This window comes from Mustela nigripes, chromosome 9 (genome assembly GCF_022355385.1).
Source record: "Mustela nigripes isolate SB6536 chromosome 9, MUSNIG.SB6536, whole genome shotgun sequence".
Lineage (NCBI taxonomy): Eukaryota > Metazoa > Chordata > Mammalia > Carnivora > Mustelidae > Mustela > Mustela nigripes.
The window spans coordinates 22,689,030-22,709,750 of record NC_081565.1 but is presented as its reverse complement, the minus strand read 5'-3'; the positions used below and the strand labels follow the sequence as shown (position 1 = coordinate 22,709,750).

At 48.5% G+C, this 20,721-nt stretch overlaps 1 protein-coding gene across 3 annotated transcripts in view; it reads left to right on the top strand.

The window, feature by feature from the left end:
* Nucleotides 1-20,721, top strand: part of PALM2AKAP2 (PALM2 and AKAP2 fusion) — a 446,352-nt gene that overhangs the window by 221,897 nt on the left and 203,734 nt on the right. For all 3 annotated transcript variants that reach the window (XM_059411096.1, XM_059411097.1, XM_059411099.1), the window contains exons 5-6: nucleotides 15,820-15,934; nucleotides 17,034-17,055. In XM_059411096.1, the coding sequence (XP_059267079.1) occupies nucleotides 15,820-15,934; nucleotides 17,034-17,055 (137 nt within the window). The remainder of the gene's footprint in view (nucleotides 1-15,819; nucleotides 15,935-17,033; nucleotides 17,056-20,721) is intronic.

The following is a 20,721-nucleotide window of genomic DNA, read 5'->3' as shown; positions in this document are numbered from 1 at the left end:
TGCAAGAAAGAAAAATGACAGGGGGGCTGTCAGAGGGACTCCTGTGAACGTGCCAAGGGAAACCAACAGTGCGGAACCACTTTGTGCAGTCCACACAGGGCGCGCGAGGAGGACAGTGTTCAGTGTTCACTCAGCCTCCCCGCTGTAAGGGAGAGGGGAAGCCTCAGCATTTGCCCAGCCCCGTGAGGGTCCGTTAGTCTGTTACTCTGAGCCCTTTTCTGCTGCAGCTACGTGGGGCCTGTGATACAGCTAGTTGGGCTAAGGCCTGATTTCTCTTGCAGGAACTCATGGGTTTGGACCATTTCAAAACTTGGAACTTCTTAAATCGGGGCCTCTGGGTTCAAATTTATTTCTGGGGCAACACTGAACCAGAGACTATCAAAAAGGGACAGAAATGCTGGCTTGGCACTCTCTGATACCTCTAATGGTTGGACAGTCACAAGGAAGTGACCTAGAGAGGAGTGGGCGGGAAGGTGAAGCCCAGAGTCTCACTAACCCATACAGACTCTAGCCACAGGGCCACCACAGTCTACTTTTGGGCCTAGTTTCACTATTTAATGTGCTCATCTGTTTCAGCCCAGGCCGTAGGGTCACGTCAGTGCCAAAATTTGACTTAGAAAGACCTTGATGTCCTTGGAATATAAAAATCAAGAAATGAAACCCTTTCTTGCTTCCCACAGTAGGTCTTCTCATCTCTTGCCTGGATAACTCCTAACTGGTCTTTATGGTTTCATCCTGTAGCTCTTCTACATATCCACATCCATTCTCACACAGCTGCCATAGTGATCTTTCTAGAACATAGCTGATCCAGGCACTCCCATAAAACAAACAGACAAGAAATTTAAGCGGTTTTTCTGTTGCCTTCAGTATCAAATCTAAACCCCAGAGGTGGGGTTCCAGCACCACGTCATCCTGGACCTGACCCTCCCTGTCACCCTCTTCCATCCCGAGCACCCTTGGAGTCCGTCATCTGGTCTGACAGAAGTCCTCCCTCCCTTGCTTGAACCCTCCTGGCACACTGGGCCCCTTTGTCCATGATAGTGCCTTGGCCAGAAATGCCTTCTAAGCACCCCTCTGTCTTGATACCTTTTCTTATCCCTCAAGGTCCCACTGACATGTTCCCAAACCCTGAAATCCTGCCTTCCTCTCCCAGTCCCTCAGCAGTCAGGATGTCTTCTTTGCATTCCCATAGTCTTGTGGACCTCCAGTTTGAACTCCGCTGAGCAGGGCTGTATAACTGTTCATACACTGGCCTCCCCATCAGATGATGAGTTTATTAACTGTAGAGACGCGGCAACTGTCACTGTACCTAGCTCAACACATCCTTGATGAGCAACGAGTGAGGAATCCAGAATATTTCCTACCTCCCCTCTGAGGCCAGAGAGACCCAAACGCTGTGGTTTCTGCTCAGCCAGCAACCACCCCTGTTTTGATTTCAGACCCTTTCCTCCTGGCCAGGTGCCTGATCTCAGAGTCTCCTACACCTCAGCCCGTAGCCATGACTGTGGCCCGTGGCTTCTGAGAGGAAGGGGCAGGGCTCCGTGGCTGTGTCTCTGAGAACATGCTGGAGAACAATAGCGGGAAGTGTGCAAGTGGGAAACAATCACTGGGCTCGGCCCATGTGGAGGCGCTTCCTGATTGGCTTGATTTGTTCTGAGCAGGAACTCTTAGAATAACTTTGGAATTATCCCAGTGGGATGACAAATTTCTCCACAGAGGAGGAACTGTCACCTGGTAAGATCAAGCATGGAAAACATGGTTACCAAAAACAAAAAACAAAAGAAACAAACAAACAAAAAACCACAATAAAACATAAGAGGATGGTCCCTTGAGGAAGATGGTTTGGGTGTGCCAAGTCTCCCAGCCCCTCCCATGGCTCCTGGGGCCAGCATCCTTCTGAGATGCCCCTTGAGGCACAATTCACCTGTCACCTGTATCTTCCAGATGGAGAATGTTCTCTCCTCCAAGGCTTAGAGGCCAGAGGTGCCTTCTGTCCTTTGTTGACTTGTCAGGCAGCTCATGGAAGCTTGGACTGTTGGTGGCCATAGGCAGCAGGGCCCCTCAGAACCCCATGCCTGTGGTAGACATTGATGGAGCCCTGGCTGTGTGCACAGCACTCCTGGAGGCACTGTGGGGGGCGTAGTAATACGCCAGATGCTCTTTCTCCTCTCAAGGAGCCGTGGTTTCCAGACCGTGTTCTGTTCTGTGGGCAGGCCCAGCCAAGGCAAGGATGGGGTAGCAGAAGCAGGAGGGTCTCCCAGTCCACTCAGGCCTCAATCAGAGCCAATCTATCTGATCAAGACATTGGAAAAGAAAACTCTACACCAGTAAGAAGAAATACAGCTGTTAGAGTGGGAACAGTTTCATTTGTCCTTGGAAGGAGGCAGTCCAGGACAGCCTAATACCTACCCTAGGCTCCAGCAATAGGCAGACCTAAGTTTGGATCGCAGCCCTGCCCCTCACTGTTGATGGGCCATAAGTTCCCCAACCTCTCCAAGCCTCCAGCAGACCATCCATCAAGTGCAGATGATAGAAATAGCTACTGTGCAGTTTGCAGAGAACTGAATGATGCCTATGAAAAACTTAGCACATTGTCTGGCTCATGGTAAATGCTCCATAAATGTTAGCATTTTTACCACTACTACTGTTGGACATTAAATAATTTTTTTTCTCTTGAATGACTCATTAAGACGCAAATTCAAGTATCTGGAAAGCTCCATCAGTCTCCTCAGCGTAACCTCCCATACAGATAACAGGCAAAAATAAGTTGATTAGCCCCAGTCTGGGCATTGATAAACGCTGTGGCTGAAGCCCTGTGGGTCCGCACACGTACACACATACACACACACACACACACACACACACACGCGCGCATGCGCGTGCTCTCTCAGGAGCTAATGGGGAACTCTAACTCAGCAGGAAAGCTATCACAGAGTGCTGGATTTAAACACAAACAATGAGTAAACAGGGATTTGGATGAGAGGAATGTGCCACATAAACAATTTTCACATTCCGATATGAAAGCCCAGATGCTTCCTGCATGAAGGGCAAACCCAGAGAGAATCACAGGGCAAGACAAAGTAAATGCTGAGACTCTCCGTCATTCTGGCCCAGTTCCTGCATAGCTGTGTGCCCGGTACCTGTAGTTTTCTGTAGGTGAGCCCCAGAGTAAAGAACAGTGCATCACACATGCACACACACACGCACATACACATACGTGGGGACATGGGAAATGATCTATTTGAGATATATTTGAGTGAGTGAAAAGTCTAGAAACACAGCAGTTCCCTCCTGCATTTTCTGATCTCAGAGAAAGCAAGTAAGACAAGTTGCTTCTCAGTCTGTTCTTTTTACTAAGTCTTGAGTTTCCATTAATTTGAATTTATTCTTTCAAGAATCATTTTTGACTGAAGGCATTGAGCCAAAGGGTCTGCCTTGAGGCTGCTGCCAGTTGAGAAACAATTTACACATTCACTGAAGTGTGTCTTTTTTCCACCAGCATTTCTTGAGACTTTCCCTGAGCCCTGTTTCTTGCTGGATGTAAACCAGCTCGATGCTAGAAGCCATATTCGGAGAAGGCTAAAGAAGAGATTGTTATTCTCTTTAAGAGTTTTGCAAAAGGGATTTGGGAAAGGAACCTCCAATCCATAAACAAGTGATTCAAATAATGATGGGAGAAAATCGGTGGTAGAAATATGTCCACATGGGGCATCTGGGTGGCTCAGTGGATTAAGCCTCTGCCTTTGGCTCAGGTCATGGTCCCAGGGTCCTGGGATGGAGCCCCTCATCGGGCTCGCTGCTCAGTGGGGAGCCTGCTTCCCCTTCTCTCTCTGCCTGCTGTTCTGCCTACTTGTGATCTCTCTCCGTCTGTCCAATAGATAAATAAAATCTTAAAAAAAAGAAAGAAAGAAAGAAAAAAAGAAAGAAAGAAAGAAAGAAATATGTCCACAGGATAAGGTGGCGAAAGGAAGGGCAACTTCATGGGACAGGTATCAGGGACGACTTCCAGAAAGAGACGCTACCCAAGCAGATTCTTAATGTGTAGTAATTACCCAGGGGAAGGGGAATGGGGAGATAAGGCAGTTCAGGCAGAGGCAGTGGTAGGAGCAAAGGTGTTGAGGCAAGAAAGAGTATCCTGTGTGCATGGATCTTTAAGAAAGTCATGGTCCCGGAGATAAGTGGGAGGCTGGGAGTCTGTAGACTAAGGGACTTAGAGCAGAGAGCCTGTGAGGAGTTTCTAGCAGGGGCATGCAACTGGGGTGTCAGATTAGCGGGCGATAAGACTGGGTAGGGGCAAAGAGATTGATGGGAAGGTTGCCGTAGGCATTAGGGAGAAAGAGGAGAGAGCTTTCACAGGACTGAGGAGGAAGAGATATGGAAGAGATTTGTGGGGCAAATCAGCAGGATTTAGTGCTACTACACATATGTGGTGATTAGCAGAGAGGGGCAAGTCGGAGGTCAAGGTAACATCCAGGTTTCTATCTTAAGTAGAATGGATTGGTACCAGGAACTGAGGTAAAGGGGCGCCTTTGTGGCTCAGTGGGTTAAACCCTTTGCCTTGGGCTCAGGTCATGATCTCAGGGTCCTGGGATCGAGCCCCACATCGGGCTCTCTTCTCAGCAGGGAGTCTGCTTCCTCCTCTCTCTCTCTCTGCCTGCCTCTCTACCTACTTGTGATCTCTGTCTGTCCAATAAATAAATAAAATCTTTTAAAAAGGGGGGGGGGACTGAGGTAAAGAATCCCGGAGGGAGGAACAGCTTCATGGAGAAAGAGGAGTTTGGTCCCGCCTGTGTTGGGTTTGGAGTACCTGTGGACCGTCCCCGTGAAGACCCAGCAGATGCAATTGCGTACAGAGGCTGGAGTCTAGGAGAGAGGCTGAAGGTATCGGTTAGGTAGAGGTCGGCATGTCGTGGGAATCAAACCATGAGCAGTGACGTACGTCATTGGCCAAGGATAAAATGTCTAGCGAGGACGGTGAGCCAGATGAACACTGAATAAAGGCGGGAAGAGGAACACATCGAGAATCTGGTGTCATGGCCTCTGAGGGGGGAGGAGGAATGGTCCACAGTAGTTTAAACATGGGAAAGCTAATAGATTCACCCGAAGAGTATCCGTGAGACTCCGCTGTTAGGACGTCACGGACGGGAACAAGACCAGAAACAACACGGTGGTGGGGGCAGAAAGTAGAGGGGAAGCAAGTTGGACGGTGATGGGTATACGAGGGGTTTAAAGCAGCCAGAGGTGAGTGCCGTCAGGGGAATCTGCGAGAGAGATTCAGCAGCAACTCAAACAGGATGCAGGGTCATAAGAAGTTCACCTATTTTTAATGTGAGAAAATATATTCTTGTTTGTGGACTAAAGGAAAGGAGGCATCTGGGGAGAGGTTGAAGCCATAAGGGGAGGGGATAATTGATGACGTGCCATCCCCGAGGAATCTGCAAGGTCAGGTGCACAGGTAGAGGCACTGGCCTTGAACAGGAGAATCTCTGAGTCAGAGTCGGGAGGCAGAAGGCTGGGATGAGACGTCTTTTCTCTTTTGACAAAAAGAGACACTTCTTGGGCTAGAAAGGGTTTAAGCCACTGAGAAATGTGTTGCTTTGAAAGGAGATTCATCTTACTGTCGTGTAATCAAAACTCTTTATTTCTGATGAAAGAGGCTCAGACAGGAATCACACCCAAGGCATCAATGCTCAGCACAAGCTTGGACGTGATTTCCTGTAGCAAAAAATCAACTTGCACAGATTCTGATGGTGTGAGCCGTGTGATTCCAGATGGAATAAACACAGAAGACAGGGGGAGACAGGCTGGTCTCTGTGGGATAAGGAAAACTTAGGAAGAGAGAAATTTGCATTCATGTTTATTTGGGATTCAGTTTGGTTGCACCAACGTCAGTAATGAGAAGTGTTAATATGTCCCAGCTGTATACTTAGATCAAGAGATAAGTCAATCCAATATTAATTTTTTTTTCTCAATGTATATACAAATTAGTGTATCTGGAGGGGGGAAAGTAGCAAAACCAAGCCAAGATTTAAAAAAACATATTGAAAAGTACTATCTCCAAGTTAGTTTCACTATGGAATCCTTGAAAAGTGTGTTCTTGCCTTGTCTTGATTTTCATTCACTCAACATATATGTACAGGGACCAAAACAATAGATAGTCCTACATCTCGGTAAGTCTGTCCTCAGGAGTGGGGTGGTACAGATTAGGTTGGGTAGGGTAAATACATCTCTAACACTATGATCAGATGGTGTATACCAAAAACTTAACAGGGCTAGCAATGCTATGGGGTGGGGGAGTGAACACAACAGGTTAAAATGACTTAAGAAAAACATTACTAAAAAGACAGGCTTTGGACTGGGTTTTGACTGTTAGGTATGTTACATGGCGTTGAGAGTAGGGAGTCATTCCTGGCTTTTTCACAGGGCGGCGTATTATCTGTTCTGGCTGGAACCGTGGGGGAGAGCATAAGGCCGGGAAGGGGTTAGAGCAGAGCCTGGAGGGTGTAAACTTCCTGCCTAAGAAGTTTGGGTCCAGGAAAGAATGAATGGAGAGCCACCAAGAGCTTTTGAACAAGGGAAAGGATATGAGCTGGATTTTAAGAATTCTTGATGGCACTATTCTCTTCTCTGCCATTATTTCTGTCTCAGGGATGACATGGAAAAAAAAAAAAAAACCGAAATGGGCATGAATTTCCACTGACACCTTGCAGTCAGGGAAGGTCCTGTTCTGTTATAAGGAGAAGTGGAAATCCTCTGTTTATTTAAGAGCCATTAACCTTTTTTTTTTTTTTTTTTTTTTGGTCATAGTAAAATACCAAATGATCTGGGGTGGTTCCAGATATGCTCATCTAAATAAAAGGAAGCTGTTTCCTTGCAAATTGAGTCACAAATGAAAAATATTTGGGGAGTGCCATAGAAACAAATGTACTGTCTTCCTGAAACATGGAAAAGGAATTTTGTAGCATCTATCTGTGTGAAAACAAAGAATATTCTTCCCAGTGCTCCACCTAGACTACAGAAACAGAGACTGAGGTATTGAGAGAGACAAAGAGAGAGAGACTGGGAAGGAGAAGGCAGGTGTGGGGGGCAAAGAGAGACCGGCTAAGTATTCTACGAATGGAGGAGGGATCAGAGGATTAGGTCTCAGGCAGAACTGAGGACCCAGGAAGCTGGAAGTACTGGGGCACTCTTCAGAATCCTGCTGGGGGAGTATCTCCCACTTGATGTTTCTTCTTTCTTGGGTCACTTCTCTCAAGAGGCAGACTGGGCAAGAAGAGTTCAGGCAGACTCGGTTAGTTACATTTCTACTCCGTGGCTAGGGATGTGGGACCTTTTCATCGGTGAATGGTTCCACCAAACCCGTGGAAACTCCAGAAGGACTGTGGATTGAGCTGGTTGTTGTTCCCAGAAGTCAAGGAGCGGGGATCCGGGACAAGCACAGTTCACAGCAGCTGGGACCCCCTTAGCCTCTTGTCACACTCACTTCTGAACCACATACGATGTGGATGTGTCTTCTGTTTCCATCGTGTAATTGCAACTTCATTGTCTTTGATGAGCACCATATTGTTAATTAAGTCTTACGTGTCCTATGAGCAGCTCAGCTGGAAAGTTGTTTCAAGTATACACAGATAGCAAGGACTGCCTCTCTCTCGCCTTAATTCAGCAAGCAAAGGCTCTGAGAGTCCGAGTGACACAAACATCACAGTCACAGCACACCAAAGAGATGCTAAGACATAAGACATGGGTGATTATCCCTGAGCAAAACGCAGGAACTTCCCTGCTGAGCCTTTGGCTGGGGCAGGGATTTGAGGTAGGGCTGTTGGTCCAGCACAGCTTCGGCCAAGCCCCATTGACAAGAGTTGACAGGCAGTGGTGAATTCCAACTTTGCCAATTGCTTATTCTTCCCTCCTGCTGCTGCTGAGTCATTAATGAGGCTCTGGGCTGTGATGAGCTCCATCCCCACATCATCAGCGGACTTCTAAGAGCGCAGCGGACTTCTCAGAGCGTTCATTCAAATTCAACCCTAACATCTTGTATGGGTTAGAATTAAATGTGGATACAGGTAAAGAGGTCACCGATAACACTGGCTTAAACATGATGCTCATATCTCCCTCCAGTAAAAATCCACAGGTGGGCAGTCAAGACCAGTCTGGTGGCCATTTCTCTGAATTCCTCAGGGACCCTGGGCTGCTTTCAGTTTCTCCCTCTCCTATCCTTGTCCTCAGAGTTCGAGATGGTAGTTCGAGCTCCTCCTGCACACATGTGCGTTTCAGGCCGAATGATGAAGGAAGAGATGGAGAAGGAAGGGCTAAGGAAGGTTCTAGGATCTTCCTTCTAGGGCTTCCACTTACAGCCCTTTGGCCAGAATACGCTGTACGTGGCTACAAAAGAGGCTGAGAAATGCGTTCGTTATTCTGCATGGCTGTAAGCTTAGCTAAACCTTAGGGATCACTCTGCTGTGCGAGAAAGGTTGGAAATCGGTGAACAACGAACGGTCTCGGTTACGGGTTCCCTTGTGCTGGATACACAAAGATGTGGGCAGCCCTCCTCTCCTCTGAACACAAACATTCTTCCTGAGGTTCTTGTTCTGGGAGGTTGGCCAGACGGGCGCCCCACTTGACTGCTCAACTATGAACCTGTAGTTCAAGAGAGGAGAACAAGACCTCTTAATTCGGCGGCCCAGCCATCCGCCAGCCTCTCCCATTGTTCTGGGAGAATTTACTGAGACTCAAAAGACATGGCAGTGAGCAGCCGTGTTTGGCCTTTCACGGTTTGTGTGTGTCACCCTGGCTCAGGTTTCTCAGTGGAGAGGAAAACTGCAAAGGTTCACTCCACTGGCTTAGAGCTTCTCCCAGAAATAGACCTGGGCGCCTGGGTGGCTCAGTGGGTTAAAGCCTCTGCCTTCGGCTCAGGTCAGGATCGCAGCGTCCTGCATCGGGCTCTCTGCTCAGCAGGGAGCCTGCTTCCTCCTCTCTCTCTGTCTGCCTCTCTGCCTACTTGTGATCTCTGTCAAATAAGTAAATAAAATATTTTTTAAAAAATACCTTAAAAAAAAAAAGAAAGAGACCTGTGAACATTTCTTTACCACTCTTGCCTCAGCTGACTCAGGGCTGAGTTCCTCCATGGGAAAGCCCACAAGCCCCCGTTCCTCTTCTTACCTTACTTGTCTACTCCTCCCACCACCCCCCTCCCCACTCCTGGGCCCCAACTCATATCATCAATGCCCCCTGTCCCACTGGGTGGAAAGTTCCATTTGCCTGGGTCTTCCCATGTCCCCGAATGGGGCCCCTAGAAGTCATGGTGTTTGCTGAACTTGACCTCTGCACTTCCAAACAACAGCACTCAGACAGCGAATGCTGCAGGGGAATGAACGTCACCTAAATCGGGGCACTCCGATCTGAAGGTCGGCGCTGCCGGAAGAGGGAATGGACTGCCTTTAGAGGTGGTGAGCTCCCCGTGTGGAGAGGATTTCAAAAAAGGGGTAGGATGACTGCTGAGTGGAGTACCGCTCGGGGCTTCATGTTTCTGAAAAGCAATTAGATTACATAGCTTCCATTCCTCGCCTGACCTTCTGTGGGCATGAAAAATACATTGTGTTGCATTATGCATTCTTCAGGAAACCAGGGCAAAAAGAGGAAGCGGTCATAGGGAGGTAGTGGAAAGCCGTGGCAAAGAATACCAGTGCTCCAGCCAGACCACCAGGGTCTGAATCCTGGTCCCACATTATCTTTGTGACCCTGGGCAAGTCAGGGACCCTTCCGCACCTCATTTCCTTCATCTGTGGACTATTGTGAAGCTTAATGCTTGTAAAAGACTTAGACACAGCGTCTGGCACGCAGTCAGCACTCAGAAATTATAGTCATTACTATTGTTGTTGCACACAAGCAATATATATGTAACCCACACAATATTAGCATTCTGAGTATCGTAATGATTATTCTCACCACCACTGATGGAGAAACAAAAACACAGCATACCACAGGGATCAGGCAAAGTCCTCTGCAGGCAGTAAGACTAGTGGAAACCCAGTTTGTATTGGTCTGTACTCTTTTGGAGTAGACTGGGAGCCGCCCACACGAAGGAAACATTTACTGGCTCCTGTAAGTAAGAAGGTTAGAGGTGTAGCAGAGAGGGTCGGGGGAAAGAGTAGTTAGAGCATCCACGGCCCAGGGTCCCTCTCAGGCAGCCCCTTCCTTGTTGGAGCCTTGTTTTCTCCCACTTCAGAGAAGGGGAGGTCGCTCCTCCCCAGAGCCCTTCAGATCTGGTATTTATTTCTGGGCCAGACGAGGCAGAGCAAAATGCAAGCACCGATTGAGCCAAGGGGAGGAGCCATAGGGAGGGGCCAGAGGGATGCGGGATAGAAATGCCGAGGACCTCTCTGGGACCATCATGCTGGGCCGTGTCAGGGTAGAGCTGGCAGTACCTAAAGAGGCCATATGAGGCTACATGCCCCTGGGTGAGAGCGGGGACATATTCTGGGCCGTGGCCTGTACTGTCTCCTTGGCCTGGCATGTCTTCTCTTGTTCACTTGGTGAGTGCATCCTTCAAGGCTCAGCTCCCATGTCACCTCCTCAGTCAAGCTTTTCTCACCGCCCTCTGGCAGTTGGAAATTGCTTTCGGCTGTGACCTCAGCAGGGCCTTAGACTCCTACAAATCTGGAGCTAACAGTCCAGGTGCCTTTTGAGTTGACTTGTGACATTATGTGTCTACCTGGCGGTTTTGGTCACTTGACCAAGGTCTCGGGAGCTGAGACCGTGGCCGACCTTGCTCTCTGTCCCTGAGGCTCTGGGCAGAGCCTGATGGGATGAAGGTGCTTGCAGAAAGCTGGATGGATGAATGCATACATGGATTTTGAAATGAGAGTGACTGATGGGCCTCAAAGAGCCAGAGGTCTTTCGTATCTTCCTGCTGGGGAAGTCTGTTGGGGTTAGGGGGACTGTGTAAGGCCATCTGGCCATGATTGGAACTTTATCCCCAGTAAATTAAACCTGCACAGGTGCAGTGTGTTCCCTCTGCTTACGGCCCATTACAGGTTGCTTTGTGCTCGGAGGAAACCGAGTGAGCCGGTCTGAGGCTGCCCTGTGCACCTGGATCAGCCTTAAGAGCCTCGATTAACCTGGCGTGTAAATTACACTTCCTGCCCATTCTTTATTTTTAGCTCAGCAAGATCTACTTGACTCCTGCAGGCAAGACTGCCTTAGATTTCAGTCATGAAACTACAAAGCCGGGGCATCTCTAGCCCGGCTAGGATGACTCTCATTAACCCCACGATGCTCCGTTTCTTGGGACGCTCCCCAGCTCTGGGACTTAGGTTTGCCATAGAACGATGGTGGCCTGGGCCATTCAGCGCCCTCAGGACCTGGCCCCAGCCCACATGTGCACTGGTAGGGAAATCTGCTACTCGGACCGGACCTGCCTACACTTAGCCAAACTGTCGATTTCCCACGTTCATCCCCTTGGAGGGAAACTCATTTGTTGTTGCTGCAGAAGTCGAGTTTTGTTGCTTTCTCTCCCTTTCTCTCCCCCTGTCTCGTTCGCTCTCTCTCCTCCTTCTCAGTTACACAGTATCATGACCCAAATCTTCAGTGCTTGACCTATATAGCTGAGAGGTCTGAAACCCGCAGCGCCAGGGGCAGGCTATGGAGACAGTCGGTCATACGGTGGGCATCCGTCCCCGGAGGATTCTTAACCACTTGGTGCTGCTTCACTGGGAGACGAGAGCAACTTAGAGTCAGCCTTTCCCCCGCACCCCTTTATTCAGCCAGCCATTCTTAACACGATTTTGTTTATTTTAGAATCCCCGGCTCCGAGTCCAGCCACAGGGTCCGAAAGTGTTGGTTGAGTTGAATAGAAATCCACGCTGGAGTGTGTCCTTTTAACCCTCCGGGGACCCGGGAGAAGCTGGCTCCTTTCCCGTGCCCCAGTCTGTGAAATGCTGCCTTCTCAGCACTAGGTCAAAGGAGGGTTTGTTTGTTTTGTTTGTTTGTTTAAAGCCACTTAGTGTTTTATTCTAGTTAGACAAGGAATATATGATTTTTTTAATTGGGGAAAATATTGAAAATTATGAAGAACAAAATTAAACTTTCCAATACACCATTACCCAGAGGCAACTACCGCTGATGTTTTCCTATTTTCTCAATCTTAACTCCTCATGACAGAGGGGCCTGTATTGCTCCAGATTTTTCTGAGGATTGGGGAGAGGAGGGTTGAGGGTAGATTATATTCTTTCTAATCTTACAGCTTCAGGCCTTCTTGGGCTATACACACACATATTCCAAATTTATATATATTATTGGAATATGTTTTATTAGGATATATATAGTCACAGGTATATGTCATATAATACATATGTATATAACATATATCCATATAATATATAAATATTTGAGCTCTATCAGCTGTTGCCGTAATAGTACTATATGACTACTCGCAAACTGTGGGTTTTTTTTTTTTTAAGCTTTTATTTATTTATTTGTCAGAGAAAGAGCACAGGCAGACAGAATGGCAGCCAGAGGCAGAGGAAGAAGCAGGCTCCCTGCTGAGCAAGGAGCCTGATGGGGGACTCCATCCCAGGATGCTGGGATCATGACCTGAGCTGATGGCAGCTGCTTAACCAACTGAGCCACCAGGCGTCCCACAAAGTCAGTGGTTTAAAACGAATGTCACTTATCATTGCTCACACTCCAGTGACTACACTGGTATTTGCTGATCTAGGCTGGGCTCCGCTAAGCAGCTCTAATTTCAAGTATAGGTCCGACTGGGCCTGGCTTCTTACTCTGGTTTGGGCTCCAGTCTACTCCCCATGTGTTTTTCCCGAGGCCAAGGCTAGAGGGACAGCCACTGAACAGAGAATCTCTTCTCTTGGTGCCGCCAAGGCACGCAAGGACAGAGCCAGCTCCACAAGCACCTTCAAAGCGTCTCCTGTGTTGTGTCTGTTAAAATCCCAGTGGTTAAGGCAGATGACATGACTGAGCCCTTCGTCCAGGGGCAGGGAAGTACAACCCACCCACCATGCAACGAAATCACGTGACCAAGACCAACATCAGTGGGTCAGGGATGTATCCACTTCCCACGGAGGTGAAGAGGGGAGGGAGGGAATATGTTTGAGACTGATAGACTCTACCGGCGTCCCACATACCTGCTGAAGAACTCTGTCCGCTGTGATTCAGTCTGCTCAGAACACAGCGGGCGAGTACTCTCACCCAGTCTTCTCGGGAAGCCTCCTCCAGTGTTCCTCTACCCATTGAGCTAGCTCCGTTTCTGGATCATCATGCCCCATGCGTGTGGTTCCCGTTGCACACTCATATCCCTTTCCATGATTCCCACAGAATAATGTACACAGAGGTGGGGAGGAGATTTTGCGGCACATCTGGAACAACAAAGTTCTTTTTTTTTTTTTTTTTTAAGATTATATTTATTTGACAGAGAGAGAGATCACAAGTAGGCAGAGAGGCAGGCAGAGAGAGAGGGGAAAGCAGGCTCCCCGCTGAGCAGAGAGCCCAATGTGGGGCTCGATCCCAGGACCCCGAGATCATGACTTGAGCCGAAGGCAGAGACTTAACCCACTGAACCACCCAGGTGCCCCTATCTTTTTGTTTAGATGTCTGTGTCACTCGGCCCCGTCTCCTGTGGATTCTGTTTGCATCTCAGCCCGCACGCAGCCTCTCAAATCCAGGCTTGCTGAAGAACTCATCTTGGCCTCAGCAATCCTAGAGGTCTCATTTGGCTGAGCCATGTCTTTTTGCAACTTGGTTTCGTTTCTTTGACTCTTTTGACATACATTACATTGAGCTCTTGAGCCCCACGATGAATGGATTATCTAGAGGGGGAGATGAATGATTTCTGTGTGCTGTCGTGTTGGGTTGAGAGTTGCTGGACCTCAGCACTATTGAGATTTGGGGCCAGATAATTCTTTGTGGTGGGAGGCTGTTCTGGGCATTGTTGGGGGTTCAGCAGCATCCCTGACCCCACTACCCACTAGATGCCAGGGGCACCATCCCCACTCTCCTCGAGTCGTGGACAACCAGAATGTCGGCACACATTGCCAGATATCACCTGGGGGAAAAGATCACCTCGGTTGAAAACCATGGCTCTAACATGTAGTAGACTTGAAAAGACCTCTGATAAACCAAAATAATGTGCTAATAAATGAGGGCAGTGTTATTACCTGGTGCTGCATCTGTGAAAGCCTCCTAGGCTGGCTGGTATCTGTGCTGAGACTTCAAGAAAGGTTAGGGTTTTGAGATGGGTTTCTTGGAGGAGGGATTAACATGGGGTACAAATGGGCAAATACGGAGTAGCTCTTGTCCAGAATGTAGACCATGTTGGCATGGGAGGCTAGCTACTGGAGGGCCACCTAAGTTGTTATAAAGCCTTTCACTTCTCCCAGGAGTGAAATGATAAATATATCTGTGTTCGTTTGGAGGGAAGATGATTGTACGTAGAGTTTGTCTTCATAGCCCAAAGTAATTGCTACAAAGTCTCATCCATCGACAAGTCATTTCTCAGATGTCCACGAAGGAAACCTTTAAGGGGCACAGTGTATCCCTAAACAGACCCATGCTTGTAGCTTGATGTCCCTTACCCCTCTGAAGATCTCACTCTGGACTCCTCCTCTTAGGTCTTAGTTGAACAAGCTTGGTTAGCCAGTTCCCACCAGCAGACGAGAAGATACAAGTGGATGGTGGTAGGACAGATACAGATACGCACAGACTCTGCAGCAAAGCTCTCAGCATGGCAGAGGGGAAAGAAACGAAAAGCAAAATTGAATGAGCGGACAAGTATGTTCAGGCCAAATAAATCTTTAGGCAGGGGAACATCCAACCCTTCATAACCCTTAGGACATTGCTGTGTGACAGCACCACCTAGGATGCCAACTGATGCAATGTTTCGCAAGGCAGGAACTATGCGAGATACTCTAGAACCCGTGTGGTAAGAGGTTAACCCCACGGTCAGGAGTAGGGTCTAGAGTTTGACTTCTGGCTTGAGTTCTTGTCTCAAACCTCTGTAGCAATCAACTGGCCCCTTAATTTTGCCAAGCCTTCCTGGTCTCATCCATAGAATGGGGATTCCCTACTCAGAAGGTCATCGGGAAAGTTCAATAAAATCCACTGTGTGAATTGTGAGCTCTGTTCTCGCCACGGATTTAGTACTCAATAAAAGCTAACATTTAATACTGTCATTTCATTGAAAGAATAAGCGACTGAGACCTCTCCCAGATTGAAACTGTTCTGGAATATTCCCAGGGTCTCTTGTCAGTGCCCGGTTTTCCCTTTCAGAAAATATCTAGGATGTCCGTGACAACTGAGAAAGTTCCAGTTGTCTCAGTTACCCTCCCCTTCCCCCTTCTTTGGGGCAGAAGAGGACGGGCCACTGAGGGCGATGACAGCAGGCTTGCAAGGATATTGCCCACTAGCCTGTGGCAACCTATTTTCTTTGAGAAAGAAGAGCAGTTGTTCTGAGATGACTAGAAGAGTAGGAACCTATTTTCCTTCGGCCCTTATGCCCTATTTTGTGCAAGAATATCTACCGCCAGATTAAGAATGGGCACACTAACAGAGATCCAGGGGGAGACGCCCAAGCATATCACAAAGCAGTGGCACTGAGTGAGGGGCGGTCGCTCTGGGATGTTTTCCTTTGATCACTGTCTGCGACCTGGCAGAGCTGAACACACAGGGTGCTCTGTGGGGGTGCTCTGGCCTGGTGTTACACCAGGAGACAGAGACTGCCAGGAAGTCACCCCACAGGAAGGAGCTGCTCTCCGGCCCAGGAGTGGCAGGACAATAAAGGACCCTGTTCTCTGTTTGTGTGTTTTCCAGGCTGGAGCAGGAAATACAAGCGCTAGAAAGTGAAGAGTCCCAGATATCTGCCAAAGAGCAAATCATCCTAGAGAAACTAAAGGAGACAGAAAAATCCTTTAAGGACTTTCAGAAGGTAAAAAAACAAACAAACAAATAAAAAACCAATGTGATTTCTCGAGATTATATCCCAGGGGAAGTGAGCACTAGCAAATTGGCACCAGTGGGGACAAGGCCAGTTAGTAATGATGAGATGTCGGAGCCCCACACACACTCCATGAAATGCGGTGCGGGTGTGTGAGGACCCTGGCCATCTCCGACCCTGACAGTGGCCTATAGTCAGTCAGGTGTGGGACCACCTGGTCTGCTGGGAAGCACAGACAAGAGCCTGTAAATCAGCCCTATCAACCTATTATCCAAACCCTTCATATGCCTGGTTCCTAAAAAGTCCTCTCCCCTTGGACTTCAGAATTCCTAAATCAATTCTTTTTTTTTTTTTTAAGATTTTATTTATTATTCATTTGACAGACAGAGATCACAAGAAGGCAGAGAGGCAGGCAGAGAGAGAGGAAGGGAAGCAGGCTCCCTGCTGAGCAGAGAGCCTGATGTAGGGCTTGATCCCAGGACCCTGGGATCATGATCTGAGCCGAAGGCAGAGGCCTTAACCCACTGAGCCACCAAGGCGCCCTCCAAAGCCAATTCTTATGAAGCAGATTAGACCTGCTCCTTGTGGCTTCCATCTAAATCTTTCCTTTATAAAAAGGCCAGAGGCAAAAACCATATCCAATGGATATGAATACCGAATAAACAGAGTGTAGACACTATGGAAACAGGTGGGATCGTGTAGCACATAGGAGAGAACCCATAAAGCCAGCAGTCTCTGAACATCTCAGGACCTTCCTTCCATTTTGTCACCCAGCTACCCAGACCGAAGAAACAATCCAACCAAATTAATTTTGCGATGGGATTTTCCGATGTCACTTCTCCCACAAAACCAAGGGTATTTGCTGGGTAATTGACATAAATCCCTACCAGGAGAAACTCAGTATGAGGTGGAAATGACAAAACTTTCCCTTAAATTTCAAGATCCCAAACAAATTTCCCAAAAGAAAAGAGAGTATTGGGTTTATGCACCACAGTCAAATTCTGGACCTGGGGAAGAGAGACGGGTTAGATGGTTGAGGGATTGTGTCCCCACATGTGAGTAACGCTCTGCCCTGCTTTTGTTTCCACAGAGCTTCTCCAATGCGGATGGAGGTAAGTGGAAGTGTTCTCTGCCCCCATTCTTTAGAAGAATCTTATCCCGGTCAGCTTAGTAGGTTTCACAAACACAGGCTCACTGGGAGACGCGATGTGTTGGCGTGTGAGGCCATCAGAAAGAAGGAGCAGCTCTCTGTGCTGGGCCCTGAGGAGGTGCACATCCCCAGGCTTGTCTGCCTCCTTCTTCAAGGATGGTTTCTTGACTCACCATTTGTAGTCTTCTACAGTTGGCCTGGCTCCTCCCCTTCCCATCCGGTCCTCCAGGTTCCCTGCTTGGGAAAGCTGCTCCACCAGGAGTGCTAACATTGGGACCAGGTCCCTGGTGAGAATGAGCCCATTGGTGGCCAGGGCTCCAGGTCACGACAGACATCAGAAGGCCATCACCTGGTGTTTAGGTAACTTTTCTAAGGCCTGTGTTTTTACTCTGAATCAGAAAACTGCCATTTCTTCAGCCTCCCAGGGTAACAAGGCTGGGCAGAACTTCCCTCCTTGTGTGGCGACGTTGGCCTTGAACCCATGAAGGGTGGGAGTAGGGCCCTGGCTTCCTGGCCCCATCTTGGCAGGAGTGGTTCTTTCTTCTGTTCCCCCTTCCCTTCCATGGCCCTAACCTGCCTCTACTGACCTTCCCTGTCGCCTGTAGTCAGGTGTGGGACCACCTGGGGTGGTGGGGGATGAACTTGGGGTTAGGGGATGAACTTGAGGTTGTGTATTTCTCGTCCCTCACCTTGCTTCCCTCACTTAAGCTACAAACTCATGAAAACCACTCCATTTGCACTTTCACTACGGCCTTCAACTAGACTTGCTTTAAAAGGCCGGGACTTGTCAGAAAGATCAGATGCCATCTGCTCTCCTGATTCTTATAAGGTCAACCTCTAAACTATGAAGAAGATCAGGAACCAGAATAAAGGTTGGCATCAGTGTTTTCTCAGTGTCATTTGTAAATATAAGAGCAAAGACTTATAAATGCGGAGATGGGTCATGTATTTTTCTGGATTAGCAAAAATATTTGCACTGAGGATAATTCTGACTTTAGCCAGAAAAAAGTATTATTTTATTTTATTTTATTTGGTGGGAGAAGTTGGTTTCTAGCAAATAAAAAAGGAGGGAATCTGGATTTTGGGGCCCCAGGGATCTTGGGGAAAGTAGTAAAGTAAACTTCATGTTCCCAGCACAAAAGGGCAGAGACAAATCAGGGCCAAACTAGTAGGGACTCCTGGGGGAGGACCTATGACATTCTAAAGCCTTCTCCAGGGTGTGGCCAAATCAGGGGTCTTGTTCTGTGCTTTGGGAATAGAACATGGAGTGAAGAGGTGGTCCCGTGTCTTTGGGGCCTAAGGGATGGCAGCCGGGGAAGCACAGTGGGCTTCCCTAGTGCTAGGAAAGACCTGAGGCAGTAGACATAATAAGCAATCAGTCAGTAAGTGTGAGGCTGGAGTGGGGCCATGGGACATGGGCCCTCAGATACCTACATGCTGAAAGGGTACACACTGACCTTTCATGCTTTTACCTCTTTTTTTCCCCCTCTTCTTTCTCAAACCAGAATCTTCCCTAGACTTTTCTATATAATTAGGGAAAAGAAGGAGCCTGAATGTCACATCTCTGGGAGGGCTCTGTGGGGCATGGAGACCCACATAGCTTATGACTTGTTAACAAGCAACACAGAAGGCACGTTATAAGCCCTGCGTCTTTCATTTTCAACATGAGCTTCTTTCATTTCCTCCTGCATCACTTCCCGTGATGGGCATCCCTTCACCCAGCAGCTCATGGAAGTGGGAAGAAACTTGATTGTGACTAAAAAGAGCCTACAGAGAAAATTGCTCTGCTGACTCTGTCCTCAGTCACTTTTTGACAGAGGTGACCTCGGGCTCCAGGATGCAGACATTTTAGGGATCTCGGGAAACAGTCAGGGAAAGCTTTCTGTGGTCTTACTGGTCACCCTGGATTATGGCTTCTGCCATCTCTTCTTATTCCTCAGTCTGCGCGTACCTTTCCATCACACCACATCTACTGGCAAAGAAAGAAGTTTGAAGGAAGGACCACATGCTCCAAGAGTGCGGTCAATGTTTAGCTCAAATTGTCGTCTGAGAGTACAAAGTGAAGCATATCCAGTTGAGAGACCCTGGAATATCTGATTCATTTCCCATTCTTTGGTTTCAAAGGCCAAGACCCTCTCAGAATCAACCATGTGTTGTTACTAAGAACTAACCACAAAGTGTCACAGAATAATAATGCCTTCAGAAAAATACCCTACTTCTGAAATGCTAACTACAGAATCCAAGGCCAACTAGGATTATAACTGTGCAAGATGGTACAGATAACCAGCAGAACATCCCTAGTTTAATGAGGTGCCAAGGAGATGGCTGCTGGCGACCCCGCTTCAGGTCCCTGTGCATGTCCCCCTATGCATGTCAGAGGACGTGAAGGGACAGCACTGCTAAGTCTCCAATGGCTTTGGATTGCATGGTCGTCCTGGACATCAAAAGCAATGTATTCCGATCTTGAGTAGAATTCCCTGGCCATGTACATTCCGACCCCCCTCACTTTCTCCCCACCCCCATACATTTTTTTTTTTTAAAGATTTTTATTTATCTGTTTGACAGAGAGAGACACGGTGAGAGAGGAACACAAGCAGGGAGAGTGGGAGAGGGAGAAGCAGGCCTCCTGCAGAGCAGGGAGCCCAATGCGGGGCTCGATCCCAAGCCCACGGGATCATGACTCAAGCCAAAGGCAGATGCCTAATGACTGAGCCATCCAGGCGCTCCCCCCACTGTACACTCCCGTTATGTGGCAGAGCCTTCATCAGTTGGGCGGGTTGTTACCACCGCCTTAAACTGGCAGAATGTCTTGCGTAACTGTTATTTTCCATGTAGCATATGTCTTGTGATAACTGCTCTTCACCCACCGAGGAGCTGGGGTGAAACCTTTGGCCAGAACTGGCAAAGGAGCATGTTGTCCCAGGCCTGTCTCCGCCCTCGCTGTCTGAGACCGATCTTGGGTTTCCATCCCATCCGGGTCTGCGGGGGCCGGAAGCCATCCCCACATCAACCCCTTCACAGGCACTGCTGGGAAATCTCAGTGTCTTCAGGTGCCCGTAAATCATGCGTTCCGAGGAATGTTCCCTTGGTTTCTCCAGCTCTGTCTGTGCGTATCTTTTCTAGTCATGGTAAATATTTCAGCAGCACAAGGAGCACTCATGTGACGTGTCTACCTTGGCAGTGACCATTCTCTGCCTTCTCTGACCATAGACCACCCTGCCTTTGGCAGGAAGAGGGCAGGTTACTGACTGAGTCCGCGTGAAGAAATTCTTCCCAAGGAGGCTCTGGAGGCCCTGTTACTTATTCCTGGTGTTGGTCTGTTGGCTGCCTCCCAGTAGCACAGATTCGCGTTGACTACTTCATGCTATCTTGAGGGGGCTGGCTGCCTCGTTCTCCTGGAACCCCATCCTCGCCACTCCCTCATCTCAGCGGGAGTCTGCGGTCCCCACCTTCCAAGAGCTGTAGTCCTCAAGCTTGTAACCAGGGACCTCTGGGCAATGGGGTTGCCACCCCAACCCACACTGGGCAGGGAGCTGCCTTCTGGGGGAGGCTGAGGCAGAAGCACTGGAATCCTGTTCTCTTTCTGAGGTAGATGCCCCTGCCTGCAAGTGTCTCTTGTTTCTGGATG